Source organism: Anopheles coluzzii, chromosome 2, assembly GCF_943734685.1.
Source record: "Anopheles coluzzii chromosome 2, AcolN3, whole genome shotgun sequence".
Taxonomy (NCBI): domain Eukaryota; kingdom Metazoa; phylum Arthropoda; class Insecta; order Diptera; family Culicidae; genus Anopheles; species Anopheles coluzzii.
In genome coordinates, this window is record NC_064670.1 from 33,124,609 (window position 1) to 33,144,188 (window position 19,580).

Genomic DNA, 19,580 nt, shown 5'->3' on the forward strand with positions numbered 1-19,580 from the left:
CGACGCGAGGAAAATGGAACTTTATGTAATGGGAAAATACCAGAACTAACGACAGCAAGAGGGGGTTCATCGGAACGTCAGAACGGGTAGACAGATAGTTCCAAAGGTTGGCTATCATCCAAACACCCGCACACACCCACCAAGAACCCGCACACGGAGTAGAATCGGCATCGAGGGAATGAGTCATCGCGATTCGATTCCGAGGACGATAAAGTAAGAAATTTGCCATACGCAACAGAAAGCAATCGATTTTCCACTGCCCGTTTTCTTTCCCGCCAAACTGCCGCCCGTATCTGGAGGCAGGTAGTAAGTATCAAGGTTGTTTCTGGGCGAGTTAGTCACGCAAATGATATTAGCCTTATTGTGGCGTTCGATCGAACTGATGCACTGTTTTGCACATGACGCACTATGTCACAACTTTCTTCTATTCTTATTGCACTATCACTTACAATTCATCTTCACAAAATTGCACACATTTCACACATTACACCGCGCACCACTTCAAATTAACCCAACCGCATCATGCACCATCAACCCGTATGCACTGACGCTGCTCGTCGCTTGATGCCACCTATCCCGAATTATGCCACATAAACTACAGTCCATGGAGCTGGGTGCGGCCAGAATCAACCCCATACAGGTGGCACAGTTAATCACATTCACCTGTATTAAAACGCGCGCGATGAGGCACGAATTTTACGCGATCACAATGGACGGTGGACCGCGCAGCAACGTGGTCACCTACTTGGACCGTCCCGGTGATTGCAATTACTACTACACTATCTTGGACGCGGGAACGCGCCACCATGCGCGCCGCGTTTGGGAGGTTTTATTTATTTACATTCTGTTGTAACACACAGCGTGGCAGATATCTCAATGTGTAATCTTGGTGAAACTGAACCATGTTTATTGTAGGCATACAGAACACACACACACTGAGTGGAGCCATTTTTTCGCGCAGCCTTGACACGTCCGAAGAGATTGGGACTCCGCGGCAGATAGAACACGATACAGTTAGAAGGGAACACTTCTTTACTTGTTGCGGTTTCTCACATTTTCTTTTCATTGGATGCTCTTCAAAGTGCTGCAGTAACGCATGCTGCTACCTTTGAAGTTTGAATTGCAGCAATTGACAGGAAAGGTTAAACACTTAGTTTTCATTTCTAAAAGGTTGTCATAATCAAATTGGTGGAATTTCCGTTTGCATAAACACACTCAAACAACAAAAACACTATGATTCGTAGTTTATCTCCCACCGTGATACGATCACAAAGAAACTACACCGGAGACGTATGCCGGCACACAGGAACTGGTGGAATCTTCCCATCGAGAGTAATCGGTCCAAGATGACACATCTTTACTATCCCCTGGGATGGGGCACAAATTCGCGCGAATATGTTGATAGTTCCCGAAACCCTTCCCTCGTTGTGCCAATTAATCGCAACGCAGATGAACTGTTAATTGACTAATGGTGCACAGACAGTCCGTGGGTCGCAAACACACTCACACTTACACTCAGGCTGCGGCCCGGGAGCGACAATCCACATGTTGGCCAACAGCCAGCCGACCAAACCACACTGGAGCACTGAACGCGCGTTCTGAATCGAATGGACTTGTTTGTTCCGATGGACACCGCCACCGGCCGCCCGCGACGAGAAGCGAGAGGGTCAGCGGAATCAGAACGGCAACATAACATACAACATGTGTGTGTGTGTATCTGTGGGGGGCAAAGCTACGGGCATGCCCACCACGCCAGACTTCCGTCGCGGGGAAAAAAAAATCTTCCACGGGTGTATGTGTTTGGTATGTCTTTCTCTCTCTTTCTCTCTTTCTCTCTTATACGATTATTGTGCATCTTCTTTGTGTTGGGGCGACCCGCACCGCGTGACAAACGAAGCGAAACAAGGCATTACACGCTTGCCGCCCTCTTGCTGTTGGTGTGTGTGTATGTCACGCTTCTATGGTTGCTATGGTAACAAAACAATAGACACATGGTCGTCATCGCGCCACAAGCACAAGCTCCAATCGCGCTCGTAAGGTGTATGCATTCACCAACATAAAAAAGTATACCTCTCTCCCTCACACATCAATCTCTCTCTCTCTCTCTCTCTGCCTCCACCCTCTTCACAAGACAATTTAGATTTGTCTTGATGAGCCTTGGTGGAGAGTGTGTAATGTTTGATGGCGTGGGGGTGGGGATTTTCTCCCGCAATGTTGCCCCCAACATGATTGAATCGAGCGGATGAGACATCCCCTCTCGCTCGTCCCACCGGTCGGAACAGTCGGAGTCACGCATTGCACGAATTGCAACCCACTTCACGCGCGGGGGTCAACCGGAAATGGGAAACCTGCTTTTCCACCTGCCGAAGAGTGTGCCCGCCGCGGTTCAGCCAACCGTGACGGTACGGTTCGGTTCTGGGGTCTGAACTTTCCAACCAATATGGTCCCCACTCGCACACCTAACTCCCCCTCCCCCCTACCACCCCCCCCCCCCCTTCCCCACCGGGAGCCCTTTATCACTTCCAAACCTCTACCCCTACGCGAGAAATGTCACCCGGATGGCCCTAATTTTTGGTTTCCCTCTTTAATTTGCCCGAATTTCCTCCCCTTTCCAATTAGAATTTGAAATATTCAAACCGAAGCAGTACAGCTCTGTCGATTAATGCTACAAACGCATCACGCATGATAAATAAATTAGTGGAAGACATAACACGCCACAGAGACACGATTGTTTGGGAATTAAAGGTTCGTAGTTTACCTTTTTAGATCACGATTTGTGTTTTTTACGCTCGTTGTGCATAGAATTCAAGTACTGATGCAACTTTTAGATTCTTTGTGACACAAAGGGATAAAAAACCTTATTCTAAATACTAATTTTATTGTAAAAACATGCAAAAACACGCTCAGTTCTCATGCATCCTCCAGTAGCCAACATAAACATACCTAATTCCCCAGCAGGTGATGAACGTTGTGCGTCATGACGCTGGTAGACGCCGTCAGGGTCGGATACGTCTTGAGCCGCTGCAGCTCGAGCATCGTGCCGAGCTCGAGTATGTGCGTGTGCTGCGCTTGCACCAGCCGCACCAGGCGGGCCCGCTCGACGATCGCCGTCATCCGGTCCTGGGTTGCCTTCTGTTCCGTCTGCTCCAGCTCCGCATCCCGCTGCAGATGCTGCTCCGTCACGTCAATGTTGAGCGTGCGCGTTTGCTGATCCAACTGCTTGTTGTCCTTGCGCTTCGTCGCAATACGCTGCTCGATCTCTTCGAGAGCGGTTTTGCTACGCGTGTGCAAAATGAAATGAAAACAAACATGCATCAGAAACAGTCTAGCATTCTAGGGCGGAGCAAACGTTCAGCATCACTTACAGTTCCTGCAACATTTCCTCCTCGTTCTGGACCGCGTTCCGTATCTTTTTCTCCAGCGCCATCTGGCTGAAATCTTCCGACCGCTTCATACCCTTCATTTTCAGCCAGCTCTGGACCTCTTTGGTGATCTTGCACTTCTCCACCGTTGCGAGCTGATCACGCAGATCGCGCAGCTGCAGCTTCAGTGCCCGGTGTTCCCACTCCTGGAAGATGATTTTGCGTCGGAACAGGGCTGCATTGATCATGGCGTTCAGTTTTTTCGTCCCGGCTCGCCGGATGATGGCATTGATGTCCTCGACGTCGGTTCGGTGAATTAGTACGCAACGGTCAAAGTCGCTCGTCCGACCGGACTGCTGAATTTCGATCCAGCCACGCTTCATCACAAGCTGAACCGTTCGGTTGGTAGCGGCCTCAAACTGTGGGTAAGGTAAGAAGAATCCCAGTAAACCAATGCGAATTGTTGAACCATGGACACTGATTTACTATAACCTACCTGATCATTCTGCAACTGCTCGAGAGTTTGCTCCAGGGAAGTTAGTACATTGCGCTTGCTGGTAATTTCGCGCTGAAATGCGGCTATGGCTGCTTCCGCGTCGGAGAGCATCAGCTCACAGCTTTTGAGCTACGTTTTGGAAGACCAGTCCGATTAGCACGAGCACGTTTGAATGTTTCGAAAGTTCGCGACACTCACCCTAAACTCACTCTCGATCTTGATGCGACGCATTTTGATCAGCGTCTGCCACAGGCTGCTGTCCATCCCGGCCGGACAGTTGGAGGGTTGATCCAGCGACTCGCAGTGCGCCAGATAGTCCTGACATTCCTTGGGCAGCAGCAGGTTGCCGTGCGTACCGGGCGTCTTCTTCGCCACGATCCGCTTTGCCATATCCTGAAACACCGACACGGTGACGATCGACCGTAGCTGCGTCTTGGGTCTTCGTCTGGAGGGGAAATTCAAATAAGAGATGTAAAGTTTAAGGCCCAACTCTGTATCTCCAAAGATCTGCGATCTCCAGGACGACAGACATTACTTGAATATCTTGTACGCTTGATCAACGAGTGCCGACTGGGCCGTGTCGGAAAAGTTAATCTTAAACTGCTTGTCCAGCAGCCGATCCTTCGTCCGCAGCGTGTCGTACGTGTTCCTGTAGTCCGCCGCCTTCTCCTGGAATTCGTTCAGCACCTCCGTCAGCTGGTCGGTGTAGTCGGCGTTCTGTTCGATCTGGGCCCGCAATCGTGCAACGTTCGCATCATACACCAGCCGGGCGTGATTGTAGAGCGTGGCGCGAAGAATGCGCATCTCTTCCTGCCGAATGGCCGCCTCGATGACGATCTTCTGCAGCGTCAGCTTCGCCACCGCGGTGTTGAACCGTTTGATCTGCTCATCCAGACTGATCGCCAGCTCGTGCAGCTCGTCCTGGAGCATCTTTCGGTAGCGCAGCCTTTCCTGGTGCAACACTCTGCTTTGCTCTTCGTATTCGTTCACCTCGCGTATGTCGGTTTCGTTGTAGTGCTGTGGTTCCTTCCCAATTTCCTGCAAGCAAAACACAACCAAAAGCGTGAGTCTGTATTCTTGTCCACAAATCATGCCCTCGAGTACCAAGCATTGGGGAAGCGGTAAACTCTTTTTAATCTCATCCTCCCACCGATGCTCCAGCACACCGTCCATCATTGTCACGAGAGCACGATCCTTGAAATCGTCCTCCAGGAGTTCGCGCTGTCTTCGCTCACGCTCCTGCCGCTCCAGCTCTAATAGCCGTTCCACGCTCGGACTGATGTAGGGTGCCACCGGAATCTCGCTGTCCTCTGTGTGTATGATCGTATCTGGTCGTTCGTCTGCCGCATACTTGGGATCTTCAATTTCCGTCACCTCGAACTTGTTCCGATCGGCCATCAGATTGCCAAGAAAGACCAACTCCTGCTGAACGTACCGTGCCCTACGGTTGCGCTTCAACACCAGCTCCATCTCCTCGTGCTTGAGTGTTTTGATCTGTTCAAATTTTTCGTTGAACAGCGTACGTAACTTTTCAATCTCCAACTGTTGGGAATGTACATTTTGGAAGAAAAAAACGGTTAGATCGGACGCCACATGGGACGAAAGAAACACTCGGTCACGACTTACATCACCATAGATAAGCTCAAAGTACAGCTGTTCAAACGTGACCACCTCGAGCTGGTCGTATCTCAGCGCGTACGGTTGAAAGAACTGGTGCGTAGTCGTACCGGACAAGGCGTACGATTTCTCCAACGAAGCTCGGGCCAGATTGTCTAGCTCGTTGGCATACTCGGGATCACGGTTAAGGATCGATTCCAGCTGATAGGTAGGCGTCGGTTTCCACGGCAACAGCGCATCGTGACTGGCGTTCAGCTCCGTCTCCCGATACACGCGCACCTTCTCCAGGTGTTGTCTGTACTCGTTAGCTGGCACAATGGCATAGTTTTCTACAAATGCTTTCTTAAACATCGGTCTGAGCAGACGAAAATCGTTATCGTTTCGGTGTCTAAATACATCAAAACACGTCCTTTTCCAACACATACCTGATTTTCCAGGGCTTTTTGGTCATTATCATCCAACAGTTTTCAATCAGCTTCTCGTTAATATCTTTCTGTGATTCGATGAACTGCTGCAAACGCTTCTTCTCCTCGTCTTTTGTATGGTTTGCCTACGTCAAAAGAAATCTATGTTAAGTATTAATCCCTTCTCCAACCATCCCAGCAGCTAGCTTACTTCCTGAGTGAGCTTTTCCGTCGCCTCCGCATTCAAGTTAAACACCTGCAAAGGGAACCGCTCCTCCACAGGAGCTCGTTCGTTGTGATTAAGTAGCTCCTTGAGCTGATGCTTTATCTCACCAAACTCGGCAAAAATTGCCTCGTGTTCGGGTTCGTATATTTTGCCCTTTTCTTCCCACCGTTCCCTTTCTGCTTGCTCTATCCATGGAACCGCTGCGTCAATGACTGTTTCATCGAGCAAAGATGAGTTTTCTGCCTCGCACGGTAGCGATTTCGATGTATTGGACATCGTATTAGGACTTTGGGGAATTGGTTGCAGCAACTTCAAAACCGTCAGCATTCCACTGTGGCATAATACCGTTAAAAACCTACATGAAAAACAAAATAATTTTTAAAATTCCGAACTAACTCACTTTCAAATTATGATACGTACTCGCTACGTCTGTCCAAGGAGATCTGCTTGATTCCTCCGTTGAATCGTGCATCAAAAGTTAAGGAACAAATCAGTCGGTCTGTCGCACACTCGTAAAGCGCAATCTTGCCATCCATCGACCAAACGTACAGGTAACGGTCGTCTACGCACAGTTCCAGATGCGACACCGCCAGTGGAGTTTTGATCGTTCGGAGCAACACAACGTAAATTTCTGCATCCGTTCGAGTAATCTCCAGCAAATCAATAACGTTGGTCCGTATTTCATAGGCGTAGAAATTCAGATTGGTGCCGGCGCACTTTGGAATTATGTGACAGTAATCTTTCGGCAGCTTTAGCTGCGTTCTCGTCGTCTCCTCCAGGCTGTGCTGCTTCACGATAAATTCAATTGAACTGAAGCTGATGCTGTCTTCCGTTTCTAGCGGTTGCACAACCAAAACCTCCTGACTGCTGCACCACATGAACAAGTGCTTGGCTTTTCCTAACTCCCCAAACACTTGCAGTACGTTCATTTGCCACCCGTCGGACAGCTCTAAAATTGCTATCTGACTTGTTGCATCCACCGCACCGAAGTATCTACTATCTGCGATGGCAAACACCACCGAAACAATCGGATGGCGCGAAAGGTACAACCGTCCGAAAAGCTTCACCTGCTTACCATCAACTGCAACTAGATGTAGATATCCGGTGTCTGAGCCTACCACGAAAAAAGGCATTTCCGGGTGATGGGCAATGGATGTCACCCGGCCTACGGTTATTGTATCTCCCGCTGCCCCTGTCTCAAGCTGCAAAAGCTTGACCGTACCGGCCGCCGGTTTAATTCCAACCAGCTGTTGTTGGGCATCATTCAAGCTGTTGTTAAAAAATCTATATCCCACGTCCAAATCTTTGACAATTTGAAATTCCACATTGCGCACGTCCGTATCCAGCACCGTGCGCATAATGAAGCCCTCCGTCGTAATGCCCAACAGCCCTTCGGCGGTGGAATAGCTTAGCAGCAGGCTGTACGAGGCATCCGACTGGGTAGACCACATTTGATTCCAGGTGCCTTTCTGTTTCTTGTAGAAGTTGACCTGCCCATCCGGCGCGCTAACGAAAAGACCGCCCTTGCAGTAGAACACATAGGGGATGTACTCCTGATCGGTTGTCAAAGGTTCGGGATTGCATATGGTTTGACTGATCTGTCCCGTTGATGCTAGTATCTGCAGAGAGAGAGAGAGAGGGAGATCGTTACAGAGAAATAGTGTTTGAAGTAGATAGCCCACGGCAACTTACAATGAACACTTTTGCCCGTTGGGTAACCACTGCCAGGTTCCCATCGATCAGAAAGGTCACACATAGGGGTAGCTCAGCCGTTTCCAACTCCAAGTGAACCGTTCGTTCAATCAGTCGGCTGATGCGGATGTTTCCATGCACCTCCCAGAGTTTAAGGTCCGGCTTACGGGGCGCATACTGACACACGGCAAACACTGCCGATGGGCTGCAAATCAAACGCTGCACTTCGCAGAATATGGAAGAAGCTTTCTTACACAGCAGCTCCTTGCTTCTCCACGCGTACACTTCCAGCGAATAGTCCGGCACACCGGTAAGCGCTACCAGTAGCTCACTCTCGGAAAAACAAAGTGCCGTATAGGAACATTCCGTTTGATCTGAAAAGACGATCAACATTACACACTCTTCACCGTGCATATTTATGAACGTTTTTGCAAATTACAATCGCCCACCTCCTTCAAGAATCGACAGCACAGTGTTGGCCGGATACGACACAAGCAATATGCGGGGATTGGTGCATCGTTCCGCAAACGCCACTATCGGAAACAGCTTGTGGCCTGCGATACAGGCTACTCCATTGCCCGAGTGTACACCGTCGGCCGAATAGTACGACTTGGCCGTTGTTTTCAAGTTCACGAACAGAATATGGCCACCCATCGCTATGGCGACCGCCGCGTTACCAACGACGCAAGCCATCTCAACCACGCCTGGATTGATCCATCTGCAAGGGAGGAGTTGGAAAAGATGGAACACAATGTGCGTTTTAGGGTTTCTGAACATCACTTACAGCGCCTTAGTTCGGATATTTTGCTCCATTCTCGGTTTGGCTTGTTGAGTTCACTTTAAAAGTGTTTTTACATAAAAGAAACCGCGCACTCCCAGCTCTGAACTGCTACTGACACTGAACGAATGTCTTCCGATAAACAAGGTCGTGGCATGCTTGTACGATTGCCAAGGTAACCAACACTGGCACATTTGTGTACTACAGAATTAGGGGAGACTATCATCGCTTAGCTTCTACAACAACGCTTCAATAATCAATGTACACCATAAAACACTTTATTTTACACATTACATAAACCATAGAATTTTAACATTGTATGGCCACGGTTGTTATCGCACGGTTTTTCCTTACATTACCACTCACTTAATTAAATGCTTGTGCTGTTGCTGCTGTCGCCTCGGTCGGCAAACGGCGCTTAGTGAAGTAAAGTACCCAAAATCCCCCTTTCCCAATAATTTCGTCTCTGGCCCCACTCTGCCCTCAGTTGTCTTCCTTAATCTTGCCCAGCAGGGCGTCGCACGTCTTCTTCGCGTCACCGAGCAACATCGAGGTGTTCGGTTTGTAGAAAATCGGGTTGTCCACTGCCGCGTAACCGACGCCAAGCGAACGCTTCATCACAACCACCTACAGATAGATAAAAGCACCAGGTTAGTGATGTCCCACGAATATGCCGGTAACAGCTCCAGTGCCTCCACTTACCTGATCCGCCTTCCAGACGCGCAGCACCGGCATGCCGGCAATGATCGAGTTCGGGTCGTCCTCGGCAGCACTGTTCACCGTGTCGTTCGCACCGATCACCAGCACCAGATCAGTCTCGTCAAAGTCTTCGTTGATCTCCTCCATCTCGAGCACGTCGTCGTACGGGACGCCCGCCTCCGCCAGCAGCACGTTCAGCTGGCCCGGCATCCGGCCCGCCACCGGATGGATGCCGAAACGTACCTTCTTGCCGCGCGCCTTCAACAAGCTCACCATCTCCGCGATCGGGTACTGCGCCTTGGCCACGCACAGCCCATACCCGGGCGTGATGATGATGTTCTTCGAGTTGCGTATCATCTCCACCACGCCGTCCACGTTTACCTCCGTGTGGGTGCCCACAATTTCTGCCGGCTTGCCGCCGGCCGTCGAGGTCGTACCGTACCCGCCCAGGATCACGTTCGGCAGCGACCGGTTCATCGCTTTGCACATGATGTAGGACAGGATGGCACCGGACGAACCGATCAGGGCGCCCACGATCGTCATCAGGTTGTTGTTCAGCATGAACCCTTCCGCGCACAGCGCCCATCCGGAGTACGAGTTCAGCACGGTGATGACGACTGGCATGTCGGCGCCACCGATGGCAGCCGTCAGCGTGACGCCCATCGCCGTCGACATGGCGGCCGTCGCACCGAGCAGTCCCAGCCCGCCGGCCATCGTCGGCTCCAGATAGAACGCACCCATAGCGGCCAGATTGCCCGCCAGCAAGCCTCCGTTGATGAAGTGTCGGCCGGGCAGCAGCAGTGGGGCCGAGTTGAGGACTCCCTGCAGCTTGCCGTACGCTACGAGCGATCCACTAAACGTGACGCCCCCGATGTACGTGCCCAGAAACAGGGCCGTCTTCAGCACGTTGGCCGCCGGGTCGGTCGCCAGCGTGGGGAAATCGTGCATGTACGTCGCCACACAGGTCAGCACTGCGGCGGCACCAACCAGGCTGTGGAAGGCGGCCACCAGCTGCGGCAGATCCGTAATTTGAATGCGCTTCGCAATGATCGATCCGAGCAGTCCGCCCAGTCCAGCCACACCGCCCATCTGCATCAGCACCTCCGTGCTCGGGGCCATGTGCCCGAGGGTGGCGGCAATACCGCCCGTAACGCCCATCATACCGAGCGCATTGCCCAGCCGGGACGTTTTCTGCGAGGACAGCCCGACGAGCGCTCCGATACAGCACAGACTCGAGGCCAGATATGCCATCTGGTGGATTTCGGGCAGCTGCTGTAGCGCACCGACACCGTACCCGCCCAGGAACACGGCGGCCGGGATGCCGTACAGGTAGTTGTGCTCGGGCGGGTCCGTCGGCCGCTTAAACATGTCCAGCATGCGCTGCGTCACGAGAAAGCCGCCGAAAATGTTGACGAACGAAATGAGCGCTGCACTGGCCGCGAGCGTTTCGATCGTGTTGGACGGCATCACACCGCCACCCATCAGCAGCAGCCCGCCGACGGCCGTTATGCCCGAGATGGCGTTCGTGACGGACATGAGCGGCGAGTGGAGGGCGGGCGTAACGCCCCACACCGTGTGGTAGCCCACGATGCCGGACATTGCGAACGTCGTCATCATGGTGGTGAAGGCGGCATTCGGGGCCACTGCGCCGAGCCCCAGCAACGTGCCCAGCCCGCCCGTATACATGAGGCTGCTGCGGAGCGTCTCCTTGAACGGGTCGGCCGGCAGCGCTTCGGCTTTGATGGCGGCCGGCTTGCTGGCCGCGACTGCCGGCGGTGGCTTGGCCGACACGGGAATGACTGGCGGTGGCCACATTAGGTTGCCGCCCTGCAGCACCATGCTGCCGCGCACCACCTCGTCCTCGGGATTGATGTGGAAGTGGTCCTTCTCGCCCATCGAGAGGAGAAACTTGGAGATGTTGTTCGCGTACAGCGTGGAGCTTTGCGTCGGCAGCCGGCTCGGGAAGTCGGTCAGCCCAACGTGCACCACATCGTGCACCACCTTGATCTCGCCCGGGACGGTCGTTTGCACGTTGCCGCCGGTTTCGGCCGCCAGATCGACGATCACGCTGCCGGGCTTCATCGATTTTACCATTTCCTCCGTGATGAGACTGATGGAAAGAGAGAAAGCGATAGAGAGAACGAACGATTAACCACGTGTTTAGTAGAGTTCCGCTGCGCGCATGCTGTGTGCAATGTTGTACACAAACGGTGGTTTCAAAATTCCAACTTGCAACAAACACTCGCACGCAACTCGCCCGCAACTTACAGCGGCGCCTTTTTGCCCGGGATGAGCGCGGTCGTAATGATCACGTCCACCTCCTTGCACTGCTTCGCAAACAGTGCCATCTCCGCCTCGATAAACTCCTTGCTCATCTCCTTACTGTAGCCGCCCGCCGTCGAACCGTCCTCGCTGATGTTGATGGTCAGAAACTCGGCGCCCATGCTCTCCACCTGCTCCTTCACGACCGGGCGCGTATCGAACGCGCGCACGATCGCACCCATGCCGCGGGCCTGCCCGATCGCGGCCAATCCGGCCACGCCGCCGCCAATGACCAGAATCTTGGCCGGCGGTACCTTACCGGCCGCCGTAATCTGGCCGGTAAAGAAGCGCGGAAAGTGATTGGCCGCCTCGATGACGGCCCGGTAGCCGGAGATGTTGGCCATCGAGGACAGTGCGTCGAACACTTGCGCACGGGAAATGCGCGGAATCGCATCCATCGCTGCAAAGGAGTGAAGGCGTTCATTAGCACGAACAGTTTTTATCAAGGCGCTTCGTGACGTTGTTTACCAAATGCATTGATTTTCCGCTGTGCCAGCTTATCGATCAGCTCCTTGTTTTGGGCCGGATACAGGAAGGAGATCAGCGTCGATGCGTCCCGCAGCTGGGGAATTTCGGGCTCGATCGGTTGCCGTACTTTCAGCACAATGTCTGCGCGGTTGGAGTATACGCAAGTAGCAGAAAGTTAGATTCATTCCCCAATCGAATCGCTTCAATTTTACGTACCAGTGTCGAACGCTTTGCGACCGTCGACGATACTGGCCCCGGCCGCTTCATAGTCGGCGTCGCGGAACTTTGCATTCAAACCAGCGCCACTTTCCACCTGCACCTTGAACCCTTTCTTGACCAGTGTGCCGGCGACAACCGGTGTAACGGATACTCTGGAGGATAACAGGATAAAGACAGGGAAAAATAACCATTGGTTAATATGTAAATTGCAAAATAAACTTTGAAATATTTAGACGCATTTCTGTGTTGGTTCACAATGGCAACATACATTCATACAATTTCAAACCCAATTTTAGAATTTTTGTTGAACAATAATCCCAAAAGGTACGTAAAGTACTAGCAGTTTTGCTATAAAATCTACTAAATGTTTTTATAGTAGAATTTTCATATCTACTAAATGTTTTATAGTAGAACTTTCATATTTCAGGTAATTTTTAAGTGCTACTTTATAACAAATAATGTAAAAAAATTAAAATTGAAAAAAATGTTATTTTAAATAATTCATACATTCTAAAAAGTACAATAACTTCACAAAAGGTTCGTTCAATACATCCGTAATGCCAATATCAATTATAAGTCGGTTATAATAGCCGATTATAACTATCGCTAATGACAGATAATAATAATTATTATATTATTAATAATATAAATTTTTCAAATTATTTAAATACATTTTAAATTGCAAAGAAAGTGATATGGAATCTCCACCATCCCATGCATGCATTCTATGGGTTATGAAATGCACTTGAGGCTGTAACTGATTACAAGCGGTACGAGCAAGATAAAGGCATAAACGGTTATCTAAAGAAATAAAGATTTAGCTTACACTATGCTACGAGATGCTGATAAGCTCGATTTTTTTGCTTAAAACAATCTTCTTATTTTTCTTATATGTTTCATAGACATATTTGTACCACGAAACCACCGATCGTCCTTGATACAGGTGGACACAAGTCAGGATGGGATTCAAACCAATGCGTTAATGGTATTTCGATATTAATTAACAATAAGATGCTATTTCGATATTAATATTTCTTATCTTACATCAGCCCTTGCCTGGATTAAATTACTTCTTCTTACCGCTTTTCGTTGGCCCATCTCTCCTTCGGCACACCGATGACCAGATTCTGGTACGGAACGCCTTTCACTGCCGTCGCCGGTTTGCCATCCTTCTGCAGTAGCTTAACGCTTCCTAAAAGCAAACATTTTAACCAAGAAACATTAACAATTTCATCTCATCCTGCCCTCCCTCTTAGCCAGAAGGAAAGTATCTAATGCCAGGAAAGTGTCTAATGCCAAACCTGAGAACAATCGCAGCGGATGCACCGGTTTCGTCAGTTGCAGCAGTGCATCTCCCTGCAGCTGGCAGCACAGCCGTAGCACACCGCGCGTCATAGTGTGCGTTGGGTGGTGGTGCGGTGCAGTCACTTACAGTCGTCCTCCCGTCCTCCCGCACCCACGTCCACTCCTTCTGCCCGGCGGCTTTCACCCTCGCTGTCTTCGATTGGCAATATTCCGCTGTGCGCCCGCAGTTATCAATCTGGCACGAAAAACAACGTGGCAAATATGATAATGCAATGCAGTCGCACCTTCGCTGGTCTCTCTCTCTCTCTTCTTTTTGTTTAGTTCAGTAGCGATTAAAGACACTTTCGGTCGGGGTGATCTTGATGCACTCTATGCACTATTCAATGTCAACTAAAGTACTCTTGTAATGAGGACTCTTAGTAATGATGGGACGGATGTTAACACTTTTACACTATTCTCTATGAAAACAAACCAGCAAACACAGCAATGTGTCGATTAAAACAAAAAATTGCAATGATAAAATTGCGTGTCACGCACACGCACTCTTGCGCCGGTGAAACGCACACATCCACGCACCGGATCGCAACCGGTAAAGATCGCGCAGCAGAAGAGCGCACACAGGCGCGACAAACCAAAAACAGAAACAAGAACAGCAGCAACGATAAGGGCAATAACAGCAGCAGCAGCACGCGCGAACACACAGCACTTCACTAACGATGGCCTGTAAACGACCCAGAGCACGACCGGCGGGGCCCGTCGACACACACAAGAATAGCGGTCCGCACGCGCGCGTTTGGACGGTTGCGCACGACGGTGTAAATGACAACAGCTCGCGAGAGACGGCGACGACGGACTGGCCTGTGCTGCCGGCCGGCCAGGGACCGGATCTGTCCCGAGCGGCAGCGCAACGAAATCGCGAACCGAACCACGAAGAGAAAGAGAGAGAGAGAGTGTGCGAGCCGGTTGGACTCTCTGAGCTGTTGTGTGTTGTGATACGAGAGAGATCCACACACACGTACAATAAGCCGGCCGGTTAGCAAGAGGACAGGACCACATAACAGGGGTGGGTGGGTGACAGTGCAGGAGATGCATTGTGCTTCCTTTCTCGCTGCACATCCGACACCCTTTTTGATGGGAGGCAGGGGGAGTTGTGAGATCACGTTCACGGTTGCTCTCATCCAGTTAATAACCCGCGGTCCCTCCGTCGATTAAGCTGACTGTGCGGTGAGGTCAGGAGACAAAAAGGGGTGGTAAAACAGGAGGTGGAGAAGACATCATTCCCGTGCCTCGCTTCTAAACCCACGGGTTTGCATAAAAAATGTTATTTTTTGCATGTTTTGGTGCTACTACTCCGACATCACACCAGTTTCAGGGCAGGGAACGGCAACCGGCGAAGCTGCGCTTTGAAGCTTAAATATTAATAAGACTAAAACATTCTTTTTTCATCGAAAATTTGAATAAAAACGAAGAAAAACGTGTATAAAAACATAACTAACTTGAACAAAACACTTAAGATCTTGTGTTTAACTGATCTTTGATGGAAACAAGCAAACACGTCTACCTATGGCAAATGATTGAGAGCAAAATAGAAACATAATTCATGCGTTCTAAAGTACGTACAAGATGCTTAGGATGAACCTGGAGGATGGCCAAACCCTTTGCCTTCAAGGAAGTCCAGCTCGGGATCGATTCCCGCCTGAATCCCCGGCGCCTCCTCGTGACCATTACGTGGCTCGTGGCTTTTGATGACGTCCTATTATACAACTGTCATTTACCGCACATGTTGTAATGCGATATATAAATATAAGAATAATAAGAAAAAAGAAGAAATTTATAAGAAAAAAATAATAATTAAAAACATACAATAATTAATAAGAAAATAAACTAAATTAAATGAATAATAATAATTTAAAAATAATTACCTCAACATGATCATCCATACAGAATTGGCAATTGATCAACTCTGAAATAATAATAAAACAAAAAAACACATTAAAAAAAACTCACATGAAAAGAGGAGTTTAATAACTGTGCCATGTATGTAGCGCTTCTAAATTACAGCTTCACTGTACAGAGTTGGTCTAATCATCCTAAGCAGGAGATAAGTTATTTAAACAAAAGCAGTGAAGAACGATCTTCATCTTTAAAAAACCTCACAAAATCCCACAAGATATGGTGAATTGCTCTCTTTTGCCCTATTTTAAAAGCAAGTGTAGCAAGTGTAAAGTCAGCATCTAATCATCTACGATAACTACGGCCCCTTCTAACACACGCATAGGAGAAGACACACCCAACAATTTTGCGATACGCGCACCCGAGCCCCGAGACAGATGAAATTGCGTCTTATTTAATTCTGTTTTGGACGCAACCCCGACCCAGGCACACACACACACCACCCCCGTTTGAACCTGCCCCGACCGCATATCAAACGGGAAGCAACGACCTGGGAACAGTGGCTGTATGTGTGTGTGTGTGTGTTTAGGCATGTTTTATTTACGCGGCATTTAGGGGATGAGAACCGGCGAATGCCGGCATTTAGCGCGAACAAGAAGATCGTGCACACCCCAACGATCGTCTAACAAAAAACAAACCCGGGAAAACTGTACAGTGCTAACCAGAATGTGGAAACAAAATGCCAAACCGAGAATATTATTTAAAAAAACTGGTTCCAGCAGGAGCAATGCAGGAAAAGGTCACCAAACGCGCGATAACGTTTGCGACATGGCCAATTCACTAATCACCAATTCTTGGCAATAGCATTTTGCAAACCTCCGTGCCTTTCCCTCTCGTTGAATGCTGCATATTTGTTTGTCTGTTGATTAAAAAGTAAACAGTAAAAAATAGGCCAATTTGGAGCAGCGTGTGATTAGCAGCTGGTTCGCCTTGGGGCTGTCGGATTGCTTTCCGGTCCCTCCAGAACGGCCATACGACCATAATTCTCAAGCGTTGTTGTGTGCATCAGCAGCTCATCTATGAATAGAACTAATTCGCATGCTTTTACGTCAGCATTGTGGCAGAATTGATTCGCCTCTCTCCTCCTTCTTTCATCCCGTTCATAACCTCTCATCGATATCAAACTGTGCTCCAGAGCGTTGTGCGAAGCCACAACCGTACCTAAAACGAGCAATAAAAGGAAAGAAATTGATTGCAATGCACATTTCCCTGCCCCGTGCAACAACCCGTGGTGTGATATTGCCAGCGTTATCAACCCCTCCGAAACGATATTTAAGCCCTTCCATCACCATATGATCGAGCAACAACCGTCGAGCGGCTTTAGCGCGAAACGAACCGTCGTCGTTGTTGGTTGACGGGTTTATCACCTTGATAAGCATTGTTTGGCAAACTTTATGCTTATGGGGGGGAGGGGGGGATTGTATGAACTTTTACATGTTAATTGTGTTACACCCCGGGCGTATGGGTGGAGTGGTCCGGGTACTGAAGGGTGGATAAACTTTGCTCCAAAACAAAAACAAACAAACACTGCGCCGGCGGCAGCACACGCGCAGGTTACGCAAAAGAGCGCTTGGCGTGCGCGCAAAAACAAAACAAAAAGCGCGAACGAACGTTATCAAAACTGTTCTAACAAAAGTGTTAGTTATCATCACTCACAATTGGTCAAGCAGTGCAGTATGTTAAAGCAGGGGAACCCAAAACGATTGCTTCTTATCATTAGCAAGTCACCCGCCCCCCTGCCAAGTTGGGAATGCTCGTTGCTCGCTTGGGTTCAATTGTTCAAACGCAGAGGTTATTAAGTAACCGTTGGTTCGGTGGGTGGTTTACTTTTGTGCAAAATAATTAAGACAAACGATAAGACGATCTAAACGCTGTACGAGCAAAAGGAACAACAATGCTATCTTGTGATGACATTTATACCGTTTTGGACAGGTCGCGCAGCTAGGCACAACCCCCCCTGGTGCTGATGTGCTCTTGTACTAGGGAGTTTGAGTGTTGTTCCTCTGACACGGCTACATGTACGGCTTCGTTCGGCACCACGGCCTACTGCTGTTATCTAGTGCAACAGCAACAAGTGTTTGTCGGGGAAAGAAGGCAAGACATCCGAAATGGTGGGCGACATTTGGGTATGTCTGAAATGGATGCTGATGCTATCGCTCTAGCAATAAAGTTCATTGAACCTAAAAACAAAGATAAAAGTGCAAAATATTAATGATACTGATTTGATCGAGACCGTTTGCAATTTCTTAAACATAGAATTAAAATTCTTTTTAAAATGATTTATAACGTTCTTCTCACCGTGATGCTCTATACAGGGTTTTCCAGGAATTCTCATAGCTGTGGGACCTTTATTGACTCTTTCCTACGTGAAATGAGCTTAATGTAATGTGAATTGGACTCTAAAGCAACCTTGTTGGATAATTCTAATAAGAACGAGCCTATCCTACCAGCCTGTCCAAAAAGGGTGCCATAGAGTCCAATTTCCAACATACGAAGTTTATTTCCTATAAGAAAGAGTCGAGCAAGTGTCCCACAACTATGAGAAACCCTGGAAACCCTGTAATATTAACCGAAAACTTTCCCTTCCCTTAATTCTCATTGTCCAGCGACATACGACGATAAGAGAGGCGCTCGAAAGATGGTTCAAGCATCCACTCCCCCCGTAAAACAATCATGTTCGTTTATCACTCATTATCGTCACTTAACGTTTTCCTCCGAATGAAATTGACGGGAAGGATGGACTTACATTGACTATTATTGATTTTCTTCCCTTCCCCCTCGGGCGGGCGGTTTCCATGCTCACAAGTAAATAACGCACCGATTGTGAATAGCATAGCAGGCTGGTGGAAAAATCCATCTCCAGAAACGCAGGGGGCCATTTCTACACACCCAGTGGGAGAAAGAGAGAGAGTGTGTGTACGTGCAGCAAAACGCAAGTGCGGGCCTTTGATAGACGACCCTCGTCGCTTTTAAACAAATCAACCATTCGGTCACGGCCACAATCTTATCTCTCTGCTCTGCTCTGTCTGACGGCTGCCTGGCGGTGGATGGCATCTGCACCATATGGATGGAGACAGCGATTGCTCGCAAAGGACCACAGTTGCTGCATTACTATGGATTCCATCGAAGCAAGCGTGACTTCTTCAGATTCCCTCGTAAAATGCTGCCGCCTATCTGCTATTTCCAACTCATTCAAAAGTGATAATACCCCATAGAACGCAAAAAAGAACCCCGAAAAGGACATCCTTCCCCACACAGGCACTGACTTTTAATCCGAACTGCGTCGCAGCGCAACGCAACGAACGAAACACGCACAACTGGCCGGCCTTGAAAGCAGCCACATCCACCGATTCCAGACCATTGAACGAACGCGCTACTCCCGCGCCGTTCCCGTGCTCCCAACCCATCCGGAACGGTCCTGTACAAAAGTCGAAAAGCAGCTCGATGACGACGGCGAGCCCCCGTGCGATCAGAACCCACCCCCCGTTTTCAGCACAACACATTCCGGTCACGTTGGATGCGTTCGACGGATTGGCAAACTGCGATCCGCCAGAGAGGCCACGAGCCCCCCTCACACGCGCGCACTAAGGTAAATGTATCACACACACACGCCAGCATACGCCGGGGTTAAAGAGAAAGCAGGAAATGTTTATAATAAAAGCGATTCTATGCGTGCGACATTTGCTAAAAATAAGCTGCAAAAGCAGTATCTTATAACCGATTTTCGCAAGAGGGAAGCGGGTCACACAGGTCGGGTTTGTGCTGAATGCTTGGTGAATTTCATCTGCCAGGTCACAGTGCGGGACGCCACATTAACGGTCCTTGGGTGCAGCAGTGCTTCATGGTTGAACTCTCACGAAAATTTCCCTCAAGAGAGGTGAAAACGTGTACTAGAGACGTTGTGATGACAACCCTGAACAGGATCGGTGTTCAAACAGGTCCCACGAAAGGAAAGGCGCGACTCCGGCAAACCAGTTCCAATCCTGGTTGCACATTCTCAGGGTCTGTCTGTGTGTGTCTGGATGTAACCACAATGCAA

General features: G+C 49.4%; 2 protein-coding genes across 3 annotated transcripts in view; both read right to left on the minus strand.

The window, feature by feature from the left end:
- LOC120951188 (protein unc-13 homolog 4B) overlaps nucleotides 1-8,797 on the minus strand; it is a 34,106-nt gene extending 25,309 nt beyond the window's left edge. Inside the window, exons 1-13 of one of the 2 annotated variants that reach the window (XM_040369742.2) lie at nucleotides 8,582-8,797; nucleotides 8,247-8,515; nucleotides 7,798-8,171; nucleotides 6,526-7,724; nucleotides 6,091-6,460; nucleotides 5,901-6,025; nucleotides 5,485-5,830; nucleotides 4,963-5,400; nucleotides 4,394-4,896; nucleotides 4,057-4,303; nucleotides 3,859-3,987; nucleotides 3,366-3,781; nucleotides 2,944-3,277 (exon numbers count right to left, since the gene is read on the minus strand). In XM_040369742.2, the coding sequence (XP_040225676.2) occupies nucleotides 2,944-3,277; nucleotides 3,366-3,781; nucleotides 3,859-3,987; nucleotides 4,057-4,303; nucleotides 4,394-4,896; nucleotides 4,963-5,400; nucleotides 5,485-5,830; nucleotides 5,901-6,025; nucleotides 6,091-6,460; nucleotides 6,526-7,724; nucleotides 7,798-8,171; nucleotides 8,247-8,515; nucleotides 8,582-8,610 (4,779 nt within the window). In that variant the 5' untranslated portion in view covers nucleotides 8,611-8,797. Of the gene's footprint in view, nucleotides 1-1,513; nucleotides 1,610-2,943; nucleotides 3,278-3,365; nucleotides 3,782-3,858; nucleotides 3,988-4,056; nucleotides 4,304-4,393; nucleotides 4,897-4,962; nucleotides 5,401-5,484; nucleotides 5,831-5,900; nucleotides 6,026-6,090; nucleotides 6,461-6,525; nucleotides 7,725-7,797; nucleotides 8,172-8,246; nucleotides 8,516-8,581 lie in introns of those variants that run through there. The other variant, XM_040369741.2, reaches the window with a different exon arrangement.
- Nucleotides 8,798-8,828: 31 nt separating this feature from the next.
- Nucleotides 8,829-14,465, minus strand: LOC120951189 (NAD(P) transhydrogenase, mitochondrial-like). Its single transcript, XM_049606947.1, has 7 exons — nucleotides 13,585-14,465; nucleotides 13,364-13,475; nucleotides 12,281-12,435; nucleotides 12,065-12,205; nucleotides 11,543-11,996; nucleotides 9,278-11,384; nucleotides 8,829-9,202 (listed from the first exon to the last, which is right to left on the minus strand). The coding sequence occupies exons 1-7, from the start codon at nucleotides 13,676-13,678 to the stop codon at nucleotides 9,059-9,061; spliced, it is 3,207 nt and encodes a 1,068-aa protein (XP_049462904.1). The 5' UTR covers nucleotides 13,679-14,465; the 3' UTR covers nucleotides 8,829-9,058.
- Nucleotides 14,466-19,580: the final 5,115 nt, after the last annotated feature.

Excerpts from the sequence above, each read along its gene's own strand:
- LOC120951189 (XM_049606947.1), bottom strand. The coding sequence starts at position 13,678 with ATGACGCGCGGTGTGCTACGGCTGTGCTGCCAGCTGCAGGGAGATGCA. Across the intron at positions 12,436-13,363 it reads AGATGGGCCAACGAAAAGCG|AGTATCCGTTACACCGGTTG; the intron begins GTAAGAAGAAGT and ends GTTATCCTCCAG. Across the intron at positions 11,385-11,542 it reads CCGGGCAAAAAGGCGCCGCT|TCTCATCACGGAGGAAATGG; the intron begins GTAAGTTGCGGG and ends TCTTTCCATCAG.